Source organism: Pezoporus flaviventris, unplaced genomic scaffold, assembly GCF_033815535.1.
Source record: "Pezoporus flaviventris isolate CSIRO_AGI_PZ_B2104156 unplaced genomic scaffold, CSIRO_AGI_Pfla_v1 ptg000082l, whole genome shotgun sequence".
NCBI lineage: Eukaryota > Metazoa > Chordata > Aves > Psittaciformes > Psittacidae > Pezoporus > Pezoporus flaviventris.
Genome location: NW_026892630.1, coordinates 1,185,914 through 1,210,537, shown reverse-complemented (window position 1 = coordinate 1,210,537; position 24,624 = coordinate 1,185,914). Strand labels below are relative to the sequence as shown.

The following is a 24,624-nucleotide window of genomic DNA, read 5'->3' as shown; positions in this document are numbered from 1 at the left end:
ACATCCATGAGATTGTGTAACATACGTGAGAACAGAATTGTACACACATTCCAGACTTTCATATGCTCTCTTCTTGGTTGATGCTGTTGACTTTTTATGTGCCTTTTCTCCCCTTTTAATCTATAAGATGCTGCTGTGAGTACATATTGCTACTGCTGGAAAGTCTCCCAGTTTCATCTCCTCTTATGTCAGCAAGTATCACTTGCATTCTTCTCCCATATCTCATTTTTCTGCCATGTTACTATCTGCCTCATATTGTTAAAGAACAGGTGAATAACATAGAATAAATATTTATACACATTCTCCCTCAAAATTGAAATTATTGTTCAAATATTTGCACAAACTTGCCAGCACAGTATTTTAGTGATTTTATTTAGCTTGAGTTGCAAGTTTAGGCTGAGATGTAATACTCCTCATCATTCAGCACTTCCATGGAGTGCAGTTTGTTTAAATACAGCCTAAGATATTTTACCACATCACTGTACAATGATGTCTGACCTTAAGCACATTGAAGCCAACAGAAATTCTGCCATCAAAGTGGGAATGGACTTTTGATAAGAACAACAATATCTGGATATTGTAGGGTGGAAAAACGGACACTTGAAGGAAACATGAACTAAGCTGATCATGTACATATCAGGTTATACTTTATTTCACTATGTTTATAGGGAAAATTATTTAAGAACACTTGGCAAATAGGATTTTAATCAAGGTTCATTTTTCTTTTTTTTTTTTTACTAATTATTTTTGCCCTGCTTCAAAGGTTTTCCTTTTCATTTCTACAATCTGTGGATGAAACTATTAAGCTTACATTTTCAATTGTGCTTGCTGGAGATGAGAATGGATTTTGATAATAGAAATCTGAACAACAATTAAGCCCAGAAATTGAAAGTAGTAGTGATCCCTATAATCCAGTAATGTGTGTCTTAATATACTTCTTTTACTTCTTAGAATTAAAAAAAAAAAAGAGAGAAAAATTGTGAATGTAGCTGAGTGTGGTGAGAACTGAGGAACTCAGTTGAGGGACTTTATTAATTTAGCAGAACTTAATGCTCAAACCTTATTTAGAATGTGCTAGAAGTATTTTCACAAGCAGTAGAAGTGGTGATGGCTGGTTTCTTGCAAATACTAGTTTTCTGCAACAAACCCAGGTCCTTATGTCTGTGATACCTCAAGCAAAATGACTCTAATTCCACGGTGCCCTCAGCACCACTGGTGTTATTCCCTACTTTCTGGCATTTCAAATTGGGATGAGAGGGAAAGTCCTGTAGATACAGGCTGACTGGGCAATGACTATACATGTGCAAAACAGAAAATCATCCTGCCTTTCTGTCTCTGCAGGTGTTAGTAAGTCTTTTTGCTTTAAATTGCTACAATTTTCATGGAGCTTCTAGGAACTTTGTTTTTTTGATTTTCGGGGGGGTGGGGGGTGGTGTGTGTGTAAAATTTGTTCAAAACTGACCAATAGAAGCAGGTGTTTAGCATAGCAGCCTTTCCTCAACTGATGCTTTTCTACCTGATAAAAAAATACCTTAAATGTTATTGAAGAATCTATGTTCCTTGTAGTGCTGGAATAATGGTTAAATCAGGCAAATTCAGAGCAATGTCTGCAGCAGGGAACTTGCAAATTATGTGAAAGAAAAATTACAAGGATCTGTAAGAATTTTATCTTAGGTAAAAATTAATGAACAATACAGAGGATGATGAAATTGTGTAAATAGGAAAACATAATAAATCAACTTCATCCATTATTACTGTGCTGTTGGGCTTTCTAATCTGAATTTGCTAAGGGTCACCAGAACATGAAAATTAATTTGAATTAATAGAATCTATTATACATGGCTTAATTTTTTAAAAAAGTCATATAGTACCATTACTGAAATTTATTAGTTTATTTTCTCATGAGAATCTTAATTATTATTTAATAAATTATCTCCTTTAAAAAGAAAAATGAACACAATCATAATATAGTCAATAATGTTTTGGAAAAAAATGTGATTATCTGTTAATGAGAAATCTTAGAAACCAGGCCTATTTTTTCCTTTAGGGGGTGACTGATGAATGGATGTTCTTTGTAAGTAGTAGAAAATTGATTGTAGTCCCCTTCTGTCCCCCCCAGATTCTACAAAGACTGGAGATTTCAAACTCTTCACATGAGCAGATACAGGTGTAGTTCACAGTCAGCTGCCATGAGCTCTGAGCATGCTACCTGCTGAATGTATAGAATCATAGAATCATAGACTAGTTAGGGTTGGAAAGGACCTTAAGATCATCAAGTTCCAACCCCCCTGCCATGGGCATGGACACCTCACACTAAACCATGTCACCCAAGGCTCTGTCCAACCTGGCCTTGAACACTGCCAGGGATGGAGCATTCACAACTTCCTTGGGCAACCCATTCCAGTGCCTCACCACCCTTACAGTAAAGAACTTCTTCCTTATGTCTAATCAGATCTTTCCCTGTTTAAGTTTGAACCTGTTACCCCTTGTCCTATCACTACAGTCCCTAATGAAGAGTCCCTCCCCAGCATCCCTGTAGGCCCCCTTCAGACACTGGAAGGCTGCTATGAGGTCTCCACGCAGCCTTCTCTTTTCCAGGCTGAGCAGCCATTTGTCAGTTGTTTTTCTTGTTTAAAAAAATATAAGCTCTCTCACATTTTATTATGTTGAAAACTTTTCCATCCTGAAATCTTTTTAATTCTCAAACAAATTAAGACCTGTTCACTGATCATAACATATGTGTGTACATATATGTGTATATTTTATAGCAGATGAAGACAGGTACAATGCATTCTGATGCAACAGAGCAGAGGGAAGAAAAAAGGTAATTTTTTTGTTCACATGTTTTTAAAAAGAACAATTTTCTAAAATTCTGATTACATTAAGTTAATTATCAGCATTTTAAATCAAGGACTAGAGGCAAAATGCAGCTAGGTTTCCAGTTTTGTGTCCTTCATTCTCTCAAGGAGGGACTCCCTGCTGCTTGTGTAATGAACCATTTGGACCCTTATGCAGTAGCTTTCAAAATAAGAAATTATTGTGTTGAAGTGCTAGGGAAATTGTCTCATTGCAAATAATTAAGTTGCAGGATCTGCCGTTGGTTTCAGTCATGAATCTACTATCAGAAGATTTTGGTTTTCATAAATCTGTATGACAAGAAAATAGCTGACAAACAGTTAACATAAACCATTTTTACTCCCACTGAAGGTTCAGAAAGACTGTAAGAGGGTTCTTCAAAGTCCCCAGCCTCCCTTAAAAAGTGAAGTTCCCTTCAAAATATAAGCTACTAGTAAAAATTTTTCAAGTATTTTGGAAACTAGCATGTTTTCTGCAGTGGTGGTTGTGTCACATTACAGATTGTTTTCCATGATAGAAGGGGATAGGCATCTGAAGAAGCATCTCAAACTGAAGTGTCAAAAGAAATGGGTGCAGAGCAAACCAGAAAAATTAATAATACGAAATAGCAGAGACCAAATATGAATAGACCTCAAACAGGGATTTGCTGAACTCGTAACTGTGGCATGTGACTATTCACAAGCCTTGGCTTAACTTGCACTGGAATGTGGGGTGTCATATACTGCTCATTCTTTCAAAAGGGACCCGAGGAAGCCTTGGCATGCATTAGGAGCTACAGCTCACTGAGCTTCACTCCCACACGAGGTTCCAGTTCTGGAATCATTGTCAATTGGTCTCTGCAAAAGTCAATCTGATCCTTAGCAGTCACTGGGTGTCAAATAGAAAGTTGAATTTTGTGTTCTTGTCATGCCATCTTTAAAAGGATGCAGTAGACATAGAGAAGTTTCAGAAAGAGGCAGTATAGACAATGAGAGACAAGAAATGAAGAGTTTAAAGAGACTAGGGCTTGTTAGAAAAGAAAGAACTAAGGATGGATATGATAGTGGTCTAAAAACCTGTTGATCACATGGAGGAAACACAGGGAAGAATCATCCATTCCTTTTCTTACTGAAGAACTAAGGAACTTCCATTGACTAGCACGTGGTGGATTGAAGGAAAAAAGATTATTTTTATCAAGAATTGTGATACTTTACGCATTGTTACAAGTTGTAGAGGCCAAAAATAAAGGGTATACATCTTGCTACTATACCTGATGGTTTGGGCTCTGAGGCTGGTAGCGGCTGGTATCAGTCATCATTACAGGCAGAATGGAAAGGCAGATGTATCCTAGGACTGACCCACCACCATCCTTGTGCAATTTGCTGGCATGTACCATTTTTGAATTGCATGTTATTTTTACTGATTCTTGCAAAGATAACAAACTGCAGAAAGATTTTAAGGTGGCTGCACAAATACTTCCTTTGCAGATCTGTATTCCCACAAACAATCCCAAATCAAAGCTTTTGCTCTTCTAATGCAATTAATATTGTGCAAATGTATCTGGAAAGCAGAGAAAGGGTGAGGAATGTCTGAGTCATTGTTTGTATTCAAATATTGCTTTATTATTTACAGAGTCATTCCGCATTTCAAAAGGGTGTAGGCAATGCTAGAAATAAAAAGCTTTTTCTGAAAGCAGTGATATTCAAGTTACCAAAGCTCACGTCTTCAAGGGAATTTAGATGCCTCATTTCCTTCAGCATGATGGTTTGTAATCCACTGTTAGAAGGGAGTTAAAGAAAGTGGAGGTTTTTTGACATTTTTGAGCATTTAGGCACCTCCAGCTCTGCTTTAATGTACAAGGAGGAGGGCCATGAGGATGATCAGGGGGCTGGAGCACTTCCCATATGAAGACAGGCTTAGAAAGCTGGGGCTGTTCAGCCTGGAGAAGAGAAGGCTGCGTGGAGACCTCATAGCAGCCTTCCAGTATCTGAAGGGGGTCTATAGGGATGCTGGGGAGGGACTCTTCATTAGGGACTGTAGTGATAGGACAAGGAGCAAGGGGTTCAAACTTAAACAGGGAAAGATCTGATTAGACATAAGGAAGAAGTTCTTTACTGTGAGGGTGGTGAGGCACTGGAATGGGTTGCCCAAGGACGCTGTGAATGCTCCACCCCTGGCAGTGTCCAAGGCCAGGTTGGACAGAGCCTTGGGTGACATGGTTTAGTGTGAGGTGTCCCTGCTCATGTCAGGGGGATTGGAACTAGATGATTTTAAGGTCCTTTCCAATCATAACTGTTCTATGAGTCTCTGATTATAATGTCTGATTATGGAAATAGGTAGAAAAATAAAGCAGTCAATAGGAGCCACTCTGCCTTGCACCAAATACAGCTCCCTGAGCAGGCCCCCAGAAGTCTCTGGAGAAGTTCTGGGTGCTTCTGAGTATGCAAGTCTTTAGTGTACTTCTTCTGGAGAAAAGTACTGGGTTTTTGTTTGTTGTTGGGTTGTTTTTTTTCATTTTTTTAAGGGTACTGTTATTTAATTTAGTTCCTTACATCTATTTACACATGGGATGCTGAGCTGATGCACAGTTTTCAAGTAAAATTGCCCTAATGTGTTAACCAGCAGAAACCATCCACGGAGGCAAGGGGCATGTAAAGCTGGGTTTTTTAATTGCGTGATTTAAGTTTTCCATTCTGCTACTTCCTCTACAGCTCACTGGAGCAGGGATAAATTTGGCAACTAAATTTTCTGATACTTATTTTCTAGATGTATAAATTTCCTGTTACTCAAGGAAGTGATAGACAAGGAGTTGCTGTGTGTTATGAGTGAGAAAACTGTAATATCTATATTTCAGTGAAATGTAGTGCTGTGATATGTAACAGAACGTAAGGGTACAGAATATGTCTGCCATCCATTAAATAGCATTATTTTTGTTAGTGTGTAGTAGACAGTCGTGTTGCACTATAAGTTGTTTATGGTTCCTTTGTTTTGGAGTGAAATATCAAAGCTGTTAACAGACAACAGTGCAATCGAATGACATATCACTCCTTAGACCGGTGGTTGTAATGGGAATATATCCCTTTCACTGGATAAATTGAGAGTTTTGTAGGTTTAAATTTTTGAACACAGTATCGTGTTTAAAATGTTGTAAAGCTCTGTAAGTGTAGTTTAAAACTGATACACTGTGCTGTCAAGTGAAACTTGTAAGATATGCCAAAGTGATGTAGAGAAGTAGATCTAATTGCCAAGAGATCTGTTTTCTTGCCTATTGATTTCTTTGGCTGAAATTGAAAGGAGCAATATGTAATTGAAAAGACTGTTCTTTCTAAATATCAATTTCAGAACTGTCTCTGCTGTTCATATTAGTTGATAATACTGGGACTGTTTTAAGACCTTCCTGTAGTCTAGGTACAAGTGTAGCCATAGAAACATACATCTTAAGTTGATTTTCATTAATAGAATTAGTAGGCATTGTTTGTGTTTTTTTTTTGTAACGCCACAATGCATTGTTGACTAATTTCAGACACATATATAGTTACTAATATCAGTATAATATTTTTAATTTTTGAGAATAGTGTTCATTTGCTTCCAGCCTTTATTTTCAGAAAAATTAAATAACCAAGGCTGGCTCTGGGGAAACCAGCTTGTTTCATTAACCTAAAGGTTTGTTTTACCTCATGATTTATCCTTACAGTTTCAAGCTTACATTTCACTTAAATTGGAAGAGAAAAATCCATGTTTTTTATGTATATCGCTGATTTTTTTATGAAGATGTGTGAGCTCTTGTGCCTTCGTCATTGTATGTGTCAGCATATTATTCAGAGGATCTTCAAACATTTTGATTCTACTTTCATGAGACTTACTAAAATTCTAGATGAGTCCAGTCCTTTTTTCCTGAAAGTGCAATACGAATGTTTCTGTATCAATATATGTGGTTAGATTAAAACGGGTTCAGTTTTACAAGTAACTTGCTTTATGTTTGTTGTCATTAGATGTTGTAGTCATTCTATAATTGCAGTTAGAGGCAGACACCAGCTAATTATATGTGTAGTAGTGGTTAACTTTCAGGTCTAAGTCATGTTATAAGCAATAATCTGAATTTACGTAAGGTAATGAAGTATGGATTGGCTTGCTTAAGAGCCCTAAATTGAAGAAATGTCTATGAAAATTAAGTCTATTTTGTACACCTATGTAATTAAAGTCAAATATGGCCATAGAATTTAGATTATGATGTAATAATGTCACTTAGTATCAGTAAAAATTGGTTAGTACAAAGTGGAAAGAACAGGGAAATTAAATGAAGTGTTCCTTTTTAGGAGCGTGTTCTCTTTCCTCTGTGTTAGCTGTAAGCCAGTGCCTTGTTATGTCCTGGCTGTAAGTCCAGGGCTTCATTCAGCCTCGCCTGTTATGAAAACATAAAACCAAGGCCCAGAATAGTTGTTGCTACTTACAGTAATTACACAGTAGAGGTGGAACAGGTACTGGTTTGATATTTATATTTTGCCATTTTAAAATGGCACAAGAGACCTATGTTTCTATTTGATTTCTGGTTTAATTCCATCATTATAGGCTAGATTACATGTTTATTGAGCATAGTAGGATAAACCCCTGATAGTAATGAATTAAGTGAACCACTAAAACCTCAAATTTTAACATTAGCTTCATGTTTCTGACTGATGGGAATCAGAAAGCCATGTGTGTGCAGATCAACATCCATATAACTGCTGGTGTGAATCAGTCTCTGAGGTCCTGTGGTGCCAGATGCTGTCAGAGCACAGCTCAGCATAGTTCATTCTGTTGGACCCTGATGTATGTCTCAGCAGAGCCAGGCTCAATCAGATGCATCCCTACTAAACAGGTTTGACCAGCTTCTTTTAAGCAGGTTTAAAATTGCTTTAATTTGTGATGGTGGATGCAACAGAACCTCCTTGACACCTAAGCTCATCTAGAAACAACACCTTATTGCTACAAGAGAGTGAATTCCTTTCTAACATTTAGAATACTTTATACAAATATCCCACTTTTTTTTTTCCTTTTTTTTTGGCTCTGGTTTATTCAGTGTAAAGACTGCTTCTTGAATGTCTTTATTTTCTCTTTTTTCCTTCAATCTCAACTGAAGTGTTAAACTGATCTTTTTTTTTTCTTTTTTTTCCACACACTAATAGCTACATTTACATTCTGAAAGATGTGGAATGCATAGCCATTATCCAGCAAACTTATGTAAAAGTGTAATAATTCAACAGCTTAAACTGTCACAAAATCTTACCATTAGTTTTAAATTGTATTTTTGACATTAAACAATGTTATGGTAAGCAATTGTATGTGACTGGAAATTTAATTTTTCAGAGTTGGAAAAGATAAGCCTGCTGTATGTAAGGAAAAACACCTTCTATGTTGTCACAAGTGGATTAAGAAAACCTGGAAATGTTTTGTTTGTTTCTTTTGGAAAAATAAGGGATATCTTAATTATATAAAAACTGTAAATAAGATTTATGTATTCATAATTAATGAATTCACAGACTGATACCAACAAGCAAGTTTATAAAATATACCATTGCCTTTAAATGAAGAATGAAGTATTGAATCTATTTCTCTTGCCTACAATTTTTTTCCTTGGTTTCAGGAAACCATTTGGCAAAATCAGACCTTTTATTAGAGGACCTTCTGTGTATTTACAGTCCATTTCATCTCCATAAATTGTAAATTTCATCCAACTTCAGAAACAGAATTTTTTTGTTTGTATTTATTAAATGGGTTGTTGAATGCTAAAGTTTTAACTGTTAATAGTAGATCAGGGGAACCTGAAAGTATAATTGTTACATTAATGAATTATGTTATGGAACACATTTTTCCCTGCAAGCTTAGATATTATGAAATAATGGGATTTTTTTTTAAGGTATATCTGTTATGAAAGCACGTAACCTGTGTATAGACAGATTAGGCTTCAAAGAAAATTGAAAAGCTTAGGTGTACATGAGATAGAGATAATTGACCAAGAAAAATATCTTTGAAGCTTAATTTTTTTGTTTTAGTATTTTTATTGGTGATGTTACACAATAACAGTAAGGCTTGTTAGGTAGCTTAGAAAGTTATTTTCTAAAAAGAATAAAGTGTAGAGAGCATATTACTGGGTTCTATCTAAAACTTCCTAAGAAAGTCAACTTAAACTTTGGGAATGTTCCATATCTAGACAAAACATTTGCAATTTAAGCCCGTCTCTAATGATTATTGGTTAAAACCTCCCAAGGGTACCGTGTGTAACCTTTAAGGACAAGAAGCTGCTATTCAAGCTTTTACTTAATTGTGTGTTTGTGGATTTAATTTTCTTGCTGTCAAAGTATTTTGCAAAAGTAGGCAATGCTGGCTATGACAATTATAGCTTTATGTTATTATATAGTAGTTTTGTTACATAGTGGAAGTTGATAGAAAGATCTTTATCAATGAACTTTGACAATTAGAAAAATATATTTAAGAATTTGTGTCACCTGGCTTAAAGACTTTTTTATTTTATTTATTGTGATGGTCAACAAGATGCTGATTTGGCTGAATTCTTGGATAAGGCTTGCAAAAGAGAGTCCATAAAACTTCAAATACAATGGAATTAATCACTCAAGAAAGTTAACATTCTGTATTTATTTCTGTGAATTATTTGTCATTTATTCTCAGAGAGATATAAACAAACATTTTTAATCTTACAGTTGTATCTTAGACCTAAAAGCAAGCAGATGTGCAGTTCTTTTCAATATCCTTGAAATCATCTATGTTTTAGATAATATTCGCAGGAGATTTTTTGAAATGTGTAGAGTTCCTTTTCTAAATGAATCATTAGATTAAATCAGGTTAGTGTTTATTTGTCAGCAGAGAAAATCAGAGGCAATTGGGATATTTAGGATAAACACTTGATAAGTACTGTAATTGTAACAGATTTCTCTATGTTAAAAGGATAGCTAATAGCACCTGTATTTTCTGTTCTAGATCTAGGCTTTTTCCACAGTGCAAAAGCTCTGGTAACCTGAGGTACACACAATTACTGCTTTGTGCTTTACTTCCTTCTTAGACCATTTGTTCCAGCAGTACTGTAAGTTTTGATAGGCAGTTTGGTTTATTGCACTCAACTGAAGAAGGGCTTCATGTAACTGCGGGTGATGAGTGTGTATTTGACTTGTTACCTGCAAGCCATTAGGCATCTGTTGTTTTTCTTCCTGACCAGTGTAGACTGAAGTGAAACTGGAAAGCATGCTAATATTTGCAAACACATTCATTAAACTGTATCTTAATATATAGATGCCAGGTTTTGTACGCACATGCATATGTTTATGCATAAGTATTTATATAAATATCTGTGACAACAGGAGGAAAGACTAAAACAAAGACACACTTGGAATGGAGACAGATTTTGGCTTGCTGAGTCAGACAATGTAGATGTTATGCACAGTTAAATTTTATGGCTCAACTTCTAGTTTTTTGAGGAAGAAAATTATAAAATTTGAATGAATGAACACTAAGAGTGACTATTTTCTGCATAAATTAAGTTTGTGTAATTGATATTGTTGCAAAATTGAATTAAATAGTTTTGCAAGTTCAGAATTATGTGCACTGAGGATTCTTGATGCAAATAAATATGAATAATATCTTATTTTCTATGGTTTTGTTGGAGAAAGCCCTTATAAAAGCTACAAACAGGTGACGATTTTTTTAGTGTGTACATGGACATAAACAAGAACCATGTGGATTTCATGATAGTGTCGTGGTTTAAGCCCAGTTGGCAACTCAGCCACACAGCCCTCGCTCACTGCCCCCCTTCCTCCCCCTGCTCCCTGAGGGATGGGGAGGAGAATCAAAAGACTGTAACTCACACGGGTTGAGATAAGAACAGTCCAGTAACTAAGGTATAACACAAAACCACTGCTGCTACCACCAATAATAATAATGATAAGGGAAATAATAAGGGAAGGGAATACAACTGCTCACCACCTGCCAACTGGTACCCAGCCCAACCCTAGCAGTGATCTAGCCCTTCCGGGTAACTGCCCCCAGTTCTACATCCTGGGCATGGCGTGCTGTGGTATGGAATACCTCTTTGGCTAGTTTGGGTCAGGTGTCCTGTCTCTGCTTCCTCCTGGCTTCCCCTGGCAGAGCATGAGGCTCAGAAAGTCCTTGGTCAGACTAAACATTACTAAGCACCAACTGAAAACATTGGTGTTATCAGCGCTGTTCCCAGGCTGAAAGTCAAAAACACAGTGCTGCGCCAGCTACTAAGAAGGAGAAAAAATGACTGCTACTGCTGAACTCAGGACAGACAGCAACCAGCAGTTTATGTTTGCACTTGATTCGTTTGCGGGTTTATGAAAAATTGGCAGTAGGTTTTTAAAGGACATTCTGAAATGTCAGCTACCTTGGAAGGAACAGACCTTCAATTTTCTGGGCTCTACAAATGTGTCAAATTACTATATGTTTAGTGTGTTTTATCTTGAGAAACAGCATACTCGTGTTGAAAACTGTTAGGTAGAAATAAAACTGCAATGGAATAAATGGCAAAACCTCCAATGAAAATGTTAGGCTCAGAGATTCATCCTTCAATTTTACTACCTACTTAAGTAATGGTTCTACTTTATGAACTGATTACTTGTTTTGTGCAAACCAAGCAAAAATCAGTCTGGTAGAGCCTTCCTTTGTGGTTTTTAATTGCTTATAGCTATTTTGAATGTTAGCATGAATAGGTTTTGTACTAATATAAAGCTTAATAAAATATTTTAAAACTACCTGATTTTAGATTTCTTAAAAAATCATTAATGCCATGCAGTCGTAACGTACTGCTTTTGTCTCAAATTAGAAGCAGTTAGATTTGTCAAGGTGTAGTTATAACTTTCTTTTCAGTATGTAACATTATCACTTGTTACTGCCACATTGTCTGTGTTAGATCTCCAAACACAACTAAGCAATTAGGACCTGAATAAACAGAAGTGACAGGAGATTTTTTATTGACTAGTAGGCTTGGAGTTGAGGGTGGTCACAGTCTGTCCTGTAATGTCAAATTTAAACTGTTGGCTGAAACTGACTTTAAACTGTACTGCAGTAATACAAAATGGATATAGGAAAGGAGACACGTGGGAAAATGACCTTAAGTGTTCATGGGTATTTGTTTCTTGAATTTAGATATTACTTTCACAGGCCTTAAGTTTTAGGACTTAGTGTTTTCTCATATGTAAATACAGCAAAAATAGCTCCTGTTATGTTTGATTGTTAAAACATTATTTTCTAACCATTGCCAAAATGGAGAGATGTTTAATAAAACTCAGTGATGCACGAGATTTTGAATGGGATATTGGACTCAACTGTACAACAGTACAGGTTTATAAATAATGGTTATTTTTCACTGTTATTTCAGAGTTGTATTTATGTTTCAATCTTAAAAGACTTGTGAAAGTCGTTTGTGCAGATCTGTGATGGTAGGACAGGTTACTTAGATGCAGTGGGTTTTTCTGGATAGCTGGCTTGCAGGTGACTGCTGCCTTTGCTGGCTTCCTGTTAGGCAGCTTTTTACAATATATGGATGTTTCTTTTTCTCTCTTTAAATCCCCCCAAAAAGAAAAAATAAATAATAATAAAAAAAAGCTATTACAGAGCCTTATACTTCTTCTTGTATTAAATCTGAGATTTCCTCTTAGTCCAAGTTTTTCAAATACAGGTCTTGGAAGGCTGTTTCAGAGATGCTATTAATTGAAAATTTAAGAACACAGCTTTTTAGCACAATGAACGGATATTAAATTTAGATAGCTTTTAATTCTGACTTCTTGAAGACAGTAGTAATGTACCTGGAAGACAATAACTGACATGCTGGGCAAGAGAGTACTCTATGTATTGAAAGCTTTTTTGTTCCACTACTCCAGCTTTTCGAAATTCAAATCCAGGTTCTAAGTCCTGCATTTTGACAATGACTAGTTTGGAAGTTGTGTGTTCTTTTCAGCTAATTTTACCTTGATTGATTCCGTAATTTCCCAGCATGATTCCGTGAAGTGATATACTATAAGACTATTGCAATTATATAGTACTCCAAAAGCTTCTTAGAAGAGTGATGTAACTTTTTCACTAATTGCAACTCTATCAAGATGTTTGCACATTGGAACCTTTACTTAGATTGCATTTCTAATTCTAGCCAAAGTCAAGCATCCAGTAGGTAAAAAACTGACCTCTTTAAAGTGAGAAAGTAAATCCAAGTTCGTGGTAGCTTTTTAACTCAAAGTGATAATATTTGTGAAATATACTGTGGATTTTGAGCCTTTGTCTTCAGGGAAAATGTAGGAAAAGAAGAGCAGACTATTTATTGAAAAGATCATAGTAGAAGACTGAAGACGTGTTTCACCATATTTTGTTGTTGACACTATTACTGACTAAACCATATTATTTCAGACCCATAAGTCTGGATAAATTCAGAATCTGAAGCTTTATTAAGGGAGGGAAAGTCACTTATGGAATTGCCAACAAACCCGCTTTCAATTAGTAAGTGTCCTCTGGGTTGGTAATCGTCTCTGTGACACCCTGTGCAATAAACTGGGTAACACCTCATTCAACAAAGGAATACCAATTTGAGACTAGGAGTTATTAAGAGATTTGAAATGCTCTCTAGTTGTAGCAACTTCACCAAGAATGTGGATTTTTCACCTCTAGCTAATGAGAATTCAGTCCATTAGAACTACAAAAACAAAGGCAATGTAGCACAATCAGTAGCGTCTGCTGAAGATAGAAAAGGAAAGATGGAGGCATTTTTGAAGGCACATTGAAAAAGAATGTGAATTTAACAGAATAAAGTAAGGAGCCAAAAGCATTTCTGAAAATCAGGTATTTTTGCATCCACTTATGTACCTCTCTAAGGAGCAAAGCAGCCCAGGTTTGTGTTATTAGTTGTGGACTTGGATCTGGATGGTTGCCTTTCCATGGAGACAAATGGAATAGGACTTGGGATAGGCCTTGGAGGTCAGCTGTTATGAGATGCTGCATGTTACTTGAGATGTACTGACAATGTAGGCTTCTCTGCCTCCCACAGACACTCTGACTTAGCTTAAATCCTTTATTTGATGTTAAGTCAGGCTGAATATTATAGTAAGTGAAGCAGGATTGCTGCCTAATTGCATGCCTTTTAAGCTGTCATTGTAGATGGGTCAGAATAGAGCTGAATAGTGATTTTGTGTTATAAATGAGGATGACAACTCTTGACAAGGCTTCCCTCTGCCACCCTTGAATTCATTCTAGTTCACCCCTGTTCAAATTATGTATTTGCATGTATCTGAGTTTCCAATAAATTATATTTTGTCTATTTTTTCAGCAATGAATTAGAGTAAAATCAGAAGCAGAGTAACAATAATTATACCTTTTTTCCCTAAGGCTTTTGCAGTTACATGCATGTAGGTAAAATTACTGATCTGGTTTGTGATGACATTGTTAACTTTAAGGGCCAGTATCAGAAACCACAAATTATATTTACCATTCATGAATTCAAGTTGAATAGCTGCTTGTCATTTCTAGCTATTTACAGCTGTTTTGAATTGACCTCTGACGGTTAACCAATTAAGGTGAAAAGTGAGGTGGACCCATTGTTAAAAATAGAAATTATTTTAAAGAACAAAAATTAAAATCCTTTATTTACATCATAAAGCACCATAGAGCATTATTGCTAGTAGAAGTATGACGTGGTTCATCAGATTAAAATGTCTAAAAATTTTAAATATCTCAGGTAGCCATCAAATATATCCACCATCTGTCCTTGATAGAAGCGCCAACATCTGCTGAGATGCAGACCTGTGACCTCTAGATAAGTTTTTATACACAAAAAATATTTGTCTTCCTACTTTGACCTCCCATGCACAAGACATGAGCCATGGATTTGTTTCCTAGGGAACTAGTGACTGAGGAAAATCTATAATTAGATCTGTGGGTTGTTTGCTACAAATGGGAATTGGGTGCTAAGCAGGTTCTTAGAGTATCCAGAAGTATTATTACTGACTTCATGTAATGGAACTGAATTAAAAAAGAAAACACCCCAAAACCCAAAACCAACCAACCAACCAACCAACCAAAAAAAAACCCAAACCCCACTAAAAAAAACAACCCTTCATCATGTTTCTTATTTAATATCTTCAATTAAAAATTAATAATGCACTTATTGCTCTAGGTTCAATATGACAAATATTTTCAAAAGTCAAGACTTGACAAGTTGTTAACGTCTTCAAATGAAACTGAATCTTAATTTTCAGGAGTGGTTTTAGATGAATCATTTTCACCAGCTCAGTTTTTCTCACTTTACTACTCCTATTCAGTTCTTCAGTTTGGCTCTGCAGCTTCCATGTTTTATTCTGCAATTCCAATTACTCTACCCATCTGGAAGTTCCCTCTTAATCCTGATCTTGATTTCTTTCTTTGCTGCATGTATGAATCTAAAGATAACATTTGTAGCTAAGTCCCATGGGCAGTAATTGTAGCTGCAGGGAAAGGAAACAACTGGGGTTTTTTATATTCTCCAGACCACCCAGGGCAAACTCCTCTGGACCTTAGCAGCAGATTGCTTTAGAGTGCGCATGGTGCAGCTGAGATGCTGCTTCCAGCCTGGTGTTAGATCAGAGTGCTTTTTCCTGCCTGAGATGCCGCAAAAGAGGCCTTGAGTAATAAATCAAGACTTTGACCTTATTTGGAATAGATAGTACTGTGAAATACCTGGAAAAAGGTACTATAAATTGGCTCTGTTCTCTTTTTCTCCCACCACTTGTATATTTAGGTACACATGTGGTGATTACATATTATGTATACTGTCCCATGTTGATAAATTCTGCAATTAGAAACCATTAAATGTAATTTATCTGCATCTCTTCCTGGTTTAGATCAGTGATAAATTTGCAATAAAACACCTCTTTAAATCTTTTTTTTTTAATTATGTTTTTTAAGGGCGTATTTGAGTTGTTCATTTAATATTGGCAATCACAGTCACATTTTCCCTAACAGCTAACCGTAGCTTCTGAGATACTCTGTACTCTGTCTGGCTATCACTCAAAAGACAGTGGTCATCAAATTCATTCAGCTAACAGGGTTTGTTGCCAATTAATAATTTAAACAGCAATTAAATTATGGTGATACATAGCTACTGAAAAGCCAAATCAGCCAGTGAAATATCCAGCCCTTCTGTGATAGGTAATACTTGTGGGGCACTTTCAGATTATGAAAAACTGTTTATAAATTCTGTGCTGTCAGTAGGAAGATACTGTTGTGTGCTGAGTCTGGAGTTTGCAGGTATGTAAGTGAAATCAACCGCTACATAAGAAAAAGGGAAGTGAAAATTTTTTCAATGAATCTTCTTCCTCTTTGTAAGTTAGGAGTATAAAGAAACGGAAGGATTACCTGTTACAAAAGATAATGCACATCTTGATGTATTCACTGAATTACTCTGATCTATGAGCAAATGATGACTCTTAGTTATTTATGTTGGTTAAATCTTCAGATCTGGTGCAATTGTAGATGAAGCTTACAGGGCCTAGAGATGCAACTGATTCTTGAAGAGGGATTGTTGCAACTGTGTCCAGCTACAATAATGAACCTCAGACTGAAGAGATCTGCCTGTGCACAGGGCTTTCACATTCACAAATTCATTTTATTACAGCTGGACACCTGTACATCCTACTACGAAATTGATCTGAATTTTGTAATGTTTATGGACAATTATTATAAGAAGCCTTTATGCTGAGATCATATTTTTTGGTTGAATATCAAATAGCTTATCTGTGTTGATTACTCAAAACATACCTCAAAAAATGGGCACTGGTGGTGAAACAGCTTGACCAGTTTTTCAAATGTGTTATTTTCATACATTAAGACATTCTGTTGATATATGTCTACAGACTTTATTAATCTTGTCAAATTTCAGATTTAGTGTTGTTTTTATTATAGTTACTATGACAATGTATTAGTTGGTACAGTAACTTCTATAGGAAGTAGAGCCCCATCCAACAAAAACCTCAAATATACCAACTGCGTCTCAAGCAATATGAGTTCTATTTCCTCCATGTACATGCAAGTTCTGAATATGAGACCTGATAAGTGTATTTATGCAGTTTTGTCTGGATTGCTTCAGGCAGGGAACATTTGTACTATTTGCAGCCCCCAATCAGTCTTGCAAACATGCATCAAAAATAAACTAAAAATGCGTCTTCTTAATATTCACAATGTTGTTCCTAAATTTGACACTTCCTAAAGTGTTTTCTGTGACAAAGCTCATAATTAAGATGGTAAAAACGAACCTGTGCACTTTTTCTTCATTTCTTTTTTTAAAATTTCAGCTCCTATGGGCTTTGGTGGGTTGTTTTTTGGTTTTGGTTTTGGTTTTGTTTCTGTTTGTTTGTGTGGCTGGTTGGTTGGTTTTTTATTTCCATGTTACATCACTAAGAATTGGTATAAAAGATTCCACATTCAAGGTATTAGTACACCCAGTACTCAATAGTTGAAAGATTTTCTACAGCTATTAAGAAGACTTCAGTTTACAGATGCACTATGGTAATAATGAATGTGTTTCAGTTTGAGGAACTTTTTTTCTGCAATAAAAATTCTGAAATAAAAAGTAATGGCTAATCTTGTAATCATAATTTTGCCCAGGGGCCGCTGATCTTTTAATGTGTATGCTGGAGAGGGACTCTTCATCAGGGACTGTAATGATAGGACAAGGGGTAATGGGTTAAAACTTAAACGGGGGAAGTTTAGATTGGATATAAGGAAGAAATTCTTTACTGTGAGGGTGGTGAGGCACTGGAATGGGTTGCCCAGGGAGGTTGTGAATGTTCCATCCCTCACAGCGTTCAAGGCCAGGTTGGACAGAATGACAGGGTGACATGGTTTAGTGTGAGGTGTCCCTGCCCATGGCAGGGGGGGTGGAACTGGATGATCTTAAGGCCCTTTCCAACCCTAATTATTCTATGATTCTATGTAAAAGTGGAAATTTCAGATACTTTGCAATCATGTGTTTTGCCCAATTAGAACTCTGTCTTCGGGATCTAGCATAGAAGGTGATAGATTTAAAATGACTGAATTACAGCTTTCTCTGCTGAGTTAAATCAAGTATTTTGTCTGTACACATTTTTCTTTGTCTGGGAAATATATATATGTGTATATAGCACACAAGCATATTCGATGCTGTATATTAACAGAATCAAGCCACATATTTGTGGTTAATGACACAGAAGCAACATCTGCTCTACTAAACATTGTTTTTCCCAGCTTTGGTTTCCTCAGAAACCAAACTCTTCACCTTGAATTTGTGTTGCTTTCCCTTGCAGGACCTTGGGTCAGGGTTGTATATTCCTGTTGCTGGTCACATGTTCCTTTTCACTCTGGGTTTGTGCTTTCTGTTCCAGTGCAAGTGAAAATACTAGCATCTGAGTGACTGATTGACTGCCTGGTTTAAGCTTTGCACTGACAGCACATGGTCTGGGAGGTTTAGACAACTTGGGCAATCTTGCCTCACACATACACTGAAGATTCAAACCTGATCTGAAAATGTTTTTAAATTTAGGACTGTGATATTGCCTACATGATTGTATTGCATAAGTAACTGCTGAAGTTCTGTTGTTTAACCAAATTTTGCAAATATTATTCATACTTGTCTCCATTAACTTAGCTTGTGTTTTGGAAAACATACTGAATGAGCATTTGTCCAGATGTGTGTTGATTGGTAAGAAAATGGAGCTAATAGCAAGTCTTATTATGTTTGTGAACAGCCATAGAATCATGGAATGATTTGAGTTAGAAGGAACATTAGAGATCATCTAGTTCCAACCCCCTGCCATGTGCAGAGGTACAGTGTCACCTAAAATATGTATTGTTATATGTAATGTGTTTGGTTTTATCCCTAATTAAGATGACCAAAGGACATAGTCACTTACAAGAGCTTTATAATTTCTGTTACTGTTAGCTATGTGAAAAAATCACCTGGATGTTCTTCATTTAACATTGTCTGTCAGAGTCAGATTTCTCTCTAATGCAATATTTCTGCTGGCCTGAGGCTGACTTCAGGCCTTTCAAACCAACTGTTCTTTTATTGGATAGAAAGGTGCACTTGTAAAAAGTGCAGCTAGAGGTATTGAGAACCAATAGATTTAATAAATTATTAAACTCAGCAAATTATATATGTTCTAATCACAGTTTTTTTATGTTTAGCTTATAGTTTCAGAAACTGAAATAGTTTCTGTTGGTTAGTGTTTTTGAATGATGATGGGAATATTTTGCATCTGTTTTGGTTGAAAGATAATTTCAGTCAGTACAGAGCAGAAGGAGCCTCTGACTGCAAAGACTGATTTTCAGCATGGCAGGACAGGAAGCGTCTGTTTAAATGCTTGTATGAGAGCTTTGCTCCTGTGTAGTAGAGTGATTAAAGGAGAAAAATAGTTCACCTCTTACTATTCCATGGATAAGTTTGCTTCTTAGGAGGCGTGCGGAGGGGTGATCACTAAAACCAGGCCCCAAAGAAACACAAGACAGAGAGTATAATGCTCTGAAATGAAGAGTAGTGGCGTATGAAGCAAATATTCCTGTCTGAGGATGGGATTTGTTTTCTAATTAAAAAGTGAAATTATTATAATGTATCTCTAATTCGAATGGTGTCAAGGACTAAGAAGTTATGGAAATTGTTGAGGCGAGCACTTCTTAAATAATGGAACTGGTAAGCTGGGATGGCACGTTTGAGGCTGGTTTTGCTGGGGATGCAGAAATGTGAAGTCTCTCTCTGGGGACATTGCGACTTCTTGTATATCTCCTCTTGAGAACACTCATTTACTTTTGTGATAAACGTGCAATGGGATCACATTGCTGAAATGAGTTTAGCTGGAAGGGATACATAATGTCAGCTGAAAAACAGCACTAGGTAAATATGTTTTAGCCATGATTCAGCAAAAAAGCAGATTCTGTCAGCTAAGTACCACTGTTTTCTTGAAAGTGTCTTTTAGTTCAACAGAATCATAGAGTTTCTGCCTTTTTTGAGGAAAAAAACCCACCAAGAAACAACAAAAAAACCCTGGTTGGTCTTGGGTTCTATACATGTTGCTCTGACAAGGCTAGCATTGATCACTTCAGTTTTCAATACATTTATTCTCCAATGTGCCCCTGACATGAAAAGTGTTATAAGGTATGGGAAAGTGAGTAATGTCTATGTCTTCATCTCATACTGTCCTTTGGATCCTGGATGAGGAAACAGCCTTCAAGAGTCTACATTGTTGTGGGTTGCCCAGCTAGCTTCTACCCCGCCTGTGACATCTGTCTATGCAAAACCAGGAGCCCTTCTGAATTGTGAGATCATAACAAGGGAAAAAATAAATAAGTATGAAGTAGGAGGCCAGATCAAGTATGCCTGATTTATCCCTATTCTCAGTAGATGGCTGCTTGGGTCTGTGCTACTAGACCATGTTCTAAGAATGAAGAGTCTTTATATGCAATACCTAGCCACTGTCATACAGTGCAGATATTTTCAATGTTATAACCCGCATTGAAATTCCTAAAGCTGAGAATAATTTCTGGAAATAAGTGTTTCTGCCTAGGCTTCAAGTAGCAATAACTGTGAGAAAGTCCTTAACATATTTTAGAAATGTGAAAGAATGACATACAAAAATAATCTGGCTTTGTTTTTTCTCAGCCAGTAAATTGGGGTACTATCATTGTGTAAATACATTGCAAGCTAGGAAATTTTCATATGAACAGTGCTGTGTTTATAGCAGTGCTCAGAATAGCAGTCTTGCCAGGGGAGGTATCTGACAATCCTCCTTTCTTGCTTGCTCTTGTTAAAGCACAAAACCATATGGCAAATTAAGTCTGATTTTTATTAAACTTTTCATTGTACTGATCTTAGTGTGAACTGGGAGATGCACTTTCTTTGAACTACGCAGCCACTATATAAGCATCCTAATTGGGAGATGTTAATGTTCTTCCTCACATTCCTGGGAGTTTGTAGCTCCCTCTTGTGGCTAATTAATCACTCTAAAGAATCTTTTCTGAAAATTACTTTCTGTGCAATCACCGCTGTTCTTGAACAGACAATGCAGTGGTACTTGGAGCATCTCTAACCTGAGCTTCTGATTACTATATCAAGCATAACTCACTGTGCAATAACTACATGCAAAGAGGGGTAAATACTTTGGAAAGCAGGATCTGCAAATGCTTGCACCATGAATGTGACAGTTTCCTGCAGTTTCAAACAGGCTGTAAGGACTCAGCAGTCAATTAGAAAAAGGCTCTGCTCTCTGGCATCTCCGTTGGTCCTATACCGTATACGCTGAAGAATGGTTTACAGCTAAAGTCTGGGTGACATATGAGACATGGGATGTGTTGTAGTTCCATGGAGCACAAATCTCTTGGGATGGCTTGCCATCAAACTCAGGGTTAAGATCTTTGTCAGATTTGTAGTTGACAAGAAATTTCCCCTCCAGTCTGCTTTGCAGGTACCCTTATTACTGTTGGTTTTATTGCACTCCTGTCTTTCTGTCTAGTGTAGAGAAAGATCTGTATGTGATTATCTGGAATTTTTCAGATAAATGCCCTTGCAAAGCCCATTATTTGTTTTGCTTTCTTTCTGTGGCTTGTTACAACAGGGGCATTGCACCTAGACAGCATCCTAAATTTTCCACAAGCAGATAATGTTTGATGGCTCTGGTGGAAATGACTGTTGCATAGACATCTCTGAATTAGTTTTTTTTGCTGGCCTGTGGCTGACTTCAGGACTTTCAAACCTGTGTTCTTACACTGGATAAAGCACACTTGTCAAAAGTCTCAGAAATCAGGGCAGAAGATGATCAATTCATCTTCTTGCTGCAAAAATGGGCAATGGTCATAACATTACAAAATAATAAGCCTAGCCTTATGTTAAGAAAAAGCATGTATTTTTAGGTTTGGTGTGAAAAATACCATATATTGGTGAAAAAAAAAATGAACTGAGCAGAATGTAACTTTTCATTAGGAACTAATAAGTTTCAGTTTCATCACAAAACTGAAGTTACAGAGTTACCTTGCCCTTTCATCACCTGAAGTGTTGTCTGCCTTGGTGTTTTGACATGATATATTCAGAAATACATGAGGAGAAAACTTCATCCATTAGTGTTTCTGACTTGGAAGCAGGAAGAAAAAAAAAGAGGTTTTTACTGTAAAATTTCTCCCTTCCCTAAAGGGTTTGAGAATTTAAACATTATCTCTGAAAATGCTGGTTTCCTATTTCATAACTTGTGGCAATTTTTTCTTCATTAAAATAAAGGAATAATGATTATGGAGTTTAGTCAAAACCTCACTGCCCAGTAATCTGCAAACCAGCATTGCTGAACCCAGCACAATAGGGCAGCAACATGTATTTCCTTAGGGACATTATTAAACACCCTGCACATTTATTATCTCAAAATGGGAGCAGGTCCAAGTTTCTAAGGGCAGTTTTTCTGTTCCTCTTCCTGAGCTGTAATTCAGACCAGCATATAAATATTTGACTTAATGTTTCTGTGGAAATATTAACGATATAAAATTGTGAGAAACAAAAGAACATGAAACGGCAGATGGAAGGAATGGCTTGGCAAGATTGTTAGCCTTAAAAGGCAAGATTAATTTATAATCCTTCTAGATTCTGGTGTACAAATAGAAATCTGCAAAGCATGTAGCTTATAACAAACGTTGTGTAGCTCTGCAAGTTTACATATGTACTGTCTCTAATGTGAGACAGCCTTGAAATTGGATTTTTAGGGATTTTTTTCTTATGGAGAAATAAGATAGTGATAGTAACAAGGAGTTTCCATACACATGTGTGTGTATATATAAACATGCATATAAATTTGGAAAGTGGAGGAATTCCAACTGCATTACTAAGCAGAGTTCTGGGCAGGATACCCAGATATTTTCATGAGGAGGATTTTTTTCTTGGTTTAGAATCCTGGGAAAGGAAGAGAGTAGAAGGGTACAGGAGGGGGAAAACCCAACATAAAAATAGTCTATTTTGTAATGACTTTACAATGGCTAATAAAAAGGACGGACTAATTGGAAAATAATGTGTGATGGCTCTCTGGTATTGCAAGCCTTTATGCCAGTAGAATATGCTCTTTTTTTTTTTTTTTTTTTTTGTCATTTTGTAGCTGTTTTATTAATTTAATTGAAAAAAAAAAGAATAAAATGCCAAATTCTAAACACAGAGTGAACGCAGCAGCAGTGGAATAATAGAACCTTTTAATAGTGAAATAGAAGACAGTAAATATAAGATAGGAACTGGCTAAGGACATGAGGAGCTTTTCCAGAGTTTAGCACAAGAATTGCACAGTGTTTTCTGAATGACTGAAACTGTATTTTATAGTTATGTGTTTATATTACTATGAACCATATTTTACAGTTATATATTACCACGAACCATAGTTTACACTAATATACTATTGGCAGGGAATATATCTTCATTTTAGGTAAAGGATCAGAATGGCTTATATGGTTTTAGAATGATTATAGAAGTTTTTATAATAGGACATGTATCTTCTTGTTTTCTGCCATGCAGGTCGTCAGTAGATCAGTGGGAGAGGGAGTAAGGTTTCGGCTCTCTGGTAAGGGAGCAGATGAAGACCCAAAAGGAATTTTTAAAATCAATGAGATCACTGGGGATATCTCTGTGACCCAAGTCCTTGATAGAGAAGCAGCTGCCAGTTATGAGGTGAGTACTCACAGCAGTAATATATCTACCTTTGTGTTGATAACGCATATTTTTGGAATGTGTATCTGCTTTTCAAGGGGCTGCAGATATTGAAGACTAAATTGTGGATACTGTCTTACAAAATTTCCAGAAAAAGTATTTGCCCTTTGGAAATGGTAAATTTGTTCATTCTTACGTGCAATTGAAACTCCATTCTGCTTTCTGCGTGTAATTCCTGTCATTTATCTTTAGTAGAAATCCTGTCTGAACATCATGTATGTGTTTGATTTGTGAATACAGAATTCTGCTTGGACAAAAGCAGATCTTTTAGTGAAGTTGCCATTAAAGTATTACGTGGTTATATTTTTTCTTTTTTTATTGTCAAGCTGTCAAAGGAATTTATCATTTAACTCCATTTTTAGTAATGGATATCTTTTAACAGAGATGAAGACTCTGTTAATGTGAAAATGTTAGCAGATATATCTCTGTCAGATGTGTGTCTCATACTAAAACTTCCTTTCTATTGAAATTCTAACAAACTATCTCCGAAATCTAAAGTAACTGCACCACAACGTCCTGAAATGCATGGTCTAAATATCATGTCAAGTCATGTTTTCTATCTATCTGTTGAAATGTGCAGTCAGATAAATTGCGTCTGGCCACTCTGATACAGATGAGCAGCAGAATGTGAAATGTGAAATGGTTAGTACATTTATGTGTTGACATTTCTGCCACAGCATGGGGGAATGACCTCTTGTGTCCTCATGCAGCAAGGAGTGCATGGTACTCCAGCCATGTAGGGCACAGGCTCCAGTGACAGTTCTGAGTGCCATCTCTGGCCTCTCTGTAATGTCTTCTGCCATGCAGTAATCAATAATTGTACTTTCAATGCTGTTTGTTTCCTCCTCTGGAAGAGTTTGCCAGTTAGATGAGTAGTCATACTTGCTCAAACAGTACTGCTAAAATTTACCATATGTTGGTTTTCAACACTTAAACATCTATTTCTTATCTGGGTCAACAGTGAAATGCATGTTTACCACTCATACAGGATTTATGGTAGTTACTGATGTCCTTCTTAAAAGAAAAACATCGCCGTTTCTCTTTTTAACACTGCTACTTGTCCT

At 36.4% G+C, this 24,624-nt stretch overlaps 1 protein-coding gene across 5 annotated transcripts in view; it reads left to right on the top strand.

The window, feature by feature from the left end:
- CDH13 (cadherin 13) overlaps window positions 1-24,624 on the top strand; it is a 793,216-nt gene that overhangs the window by 208,564 nt on the left and 560,028 nt on the right. For all 5 annotated transcript variants that reach the window (XR_009747137.1, XR_009747138.1, XM_061475030.1 and 2 more), the window contains exon 5: window positions 23,369-23,521. Coding sequence is in view for 3 of the 5 variants with exons in the window: in XM_061475030.1 (XP_061331014.1) it covers window positions 23,369-23,521 (153 nt within the window). In the remaining 2 variants the exon portion in view is untranslated. The remainder of the gene's footprint in view (window positions 1-23,368; window positions 23,522-24,624) is intronic.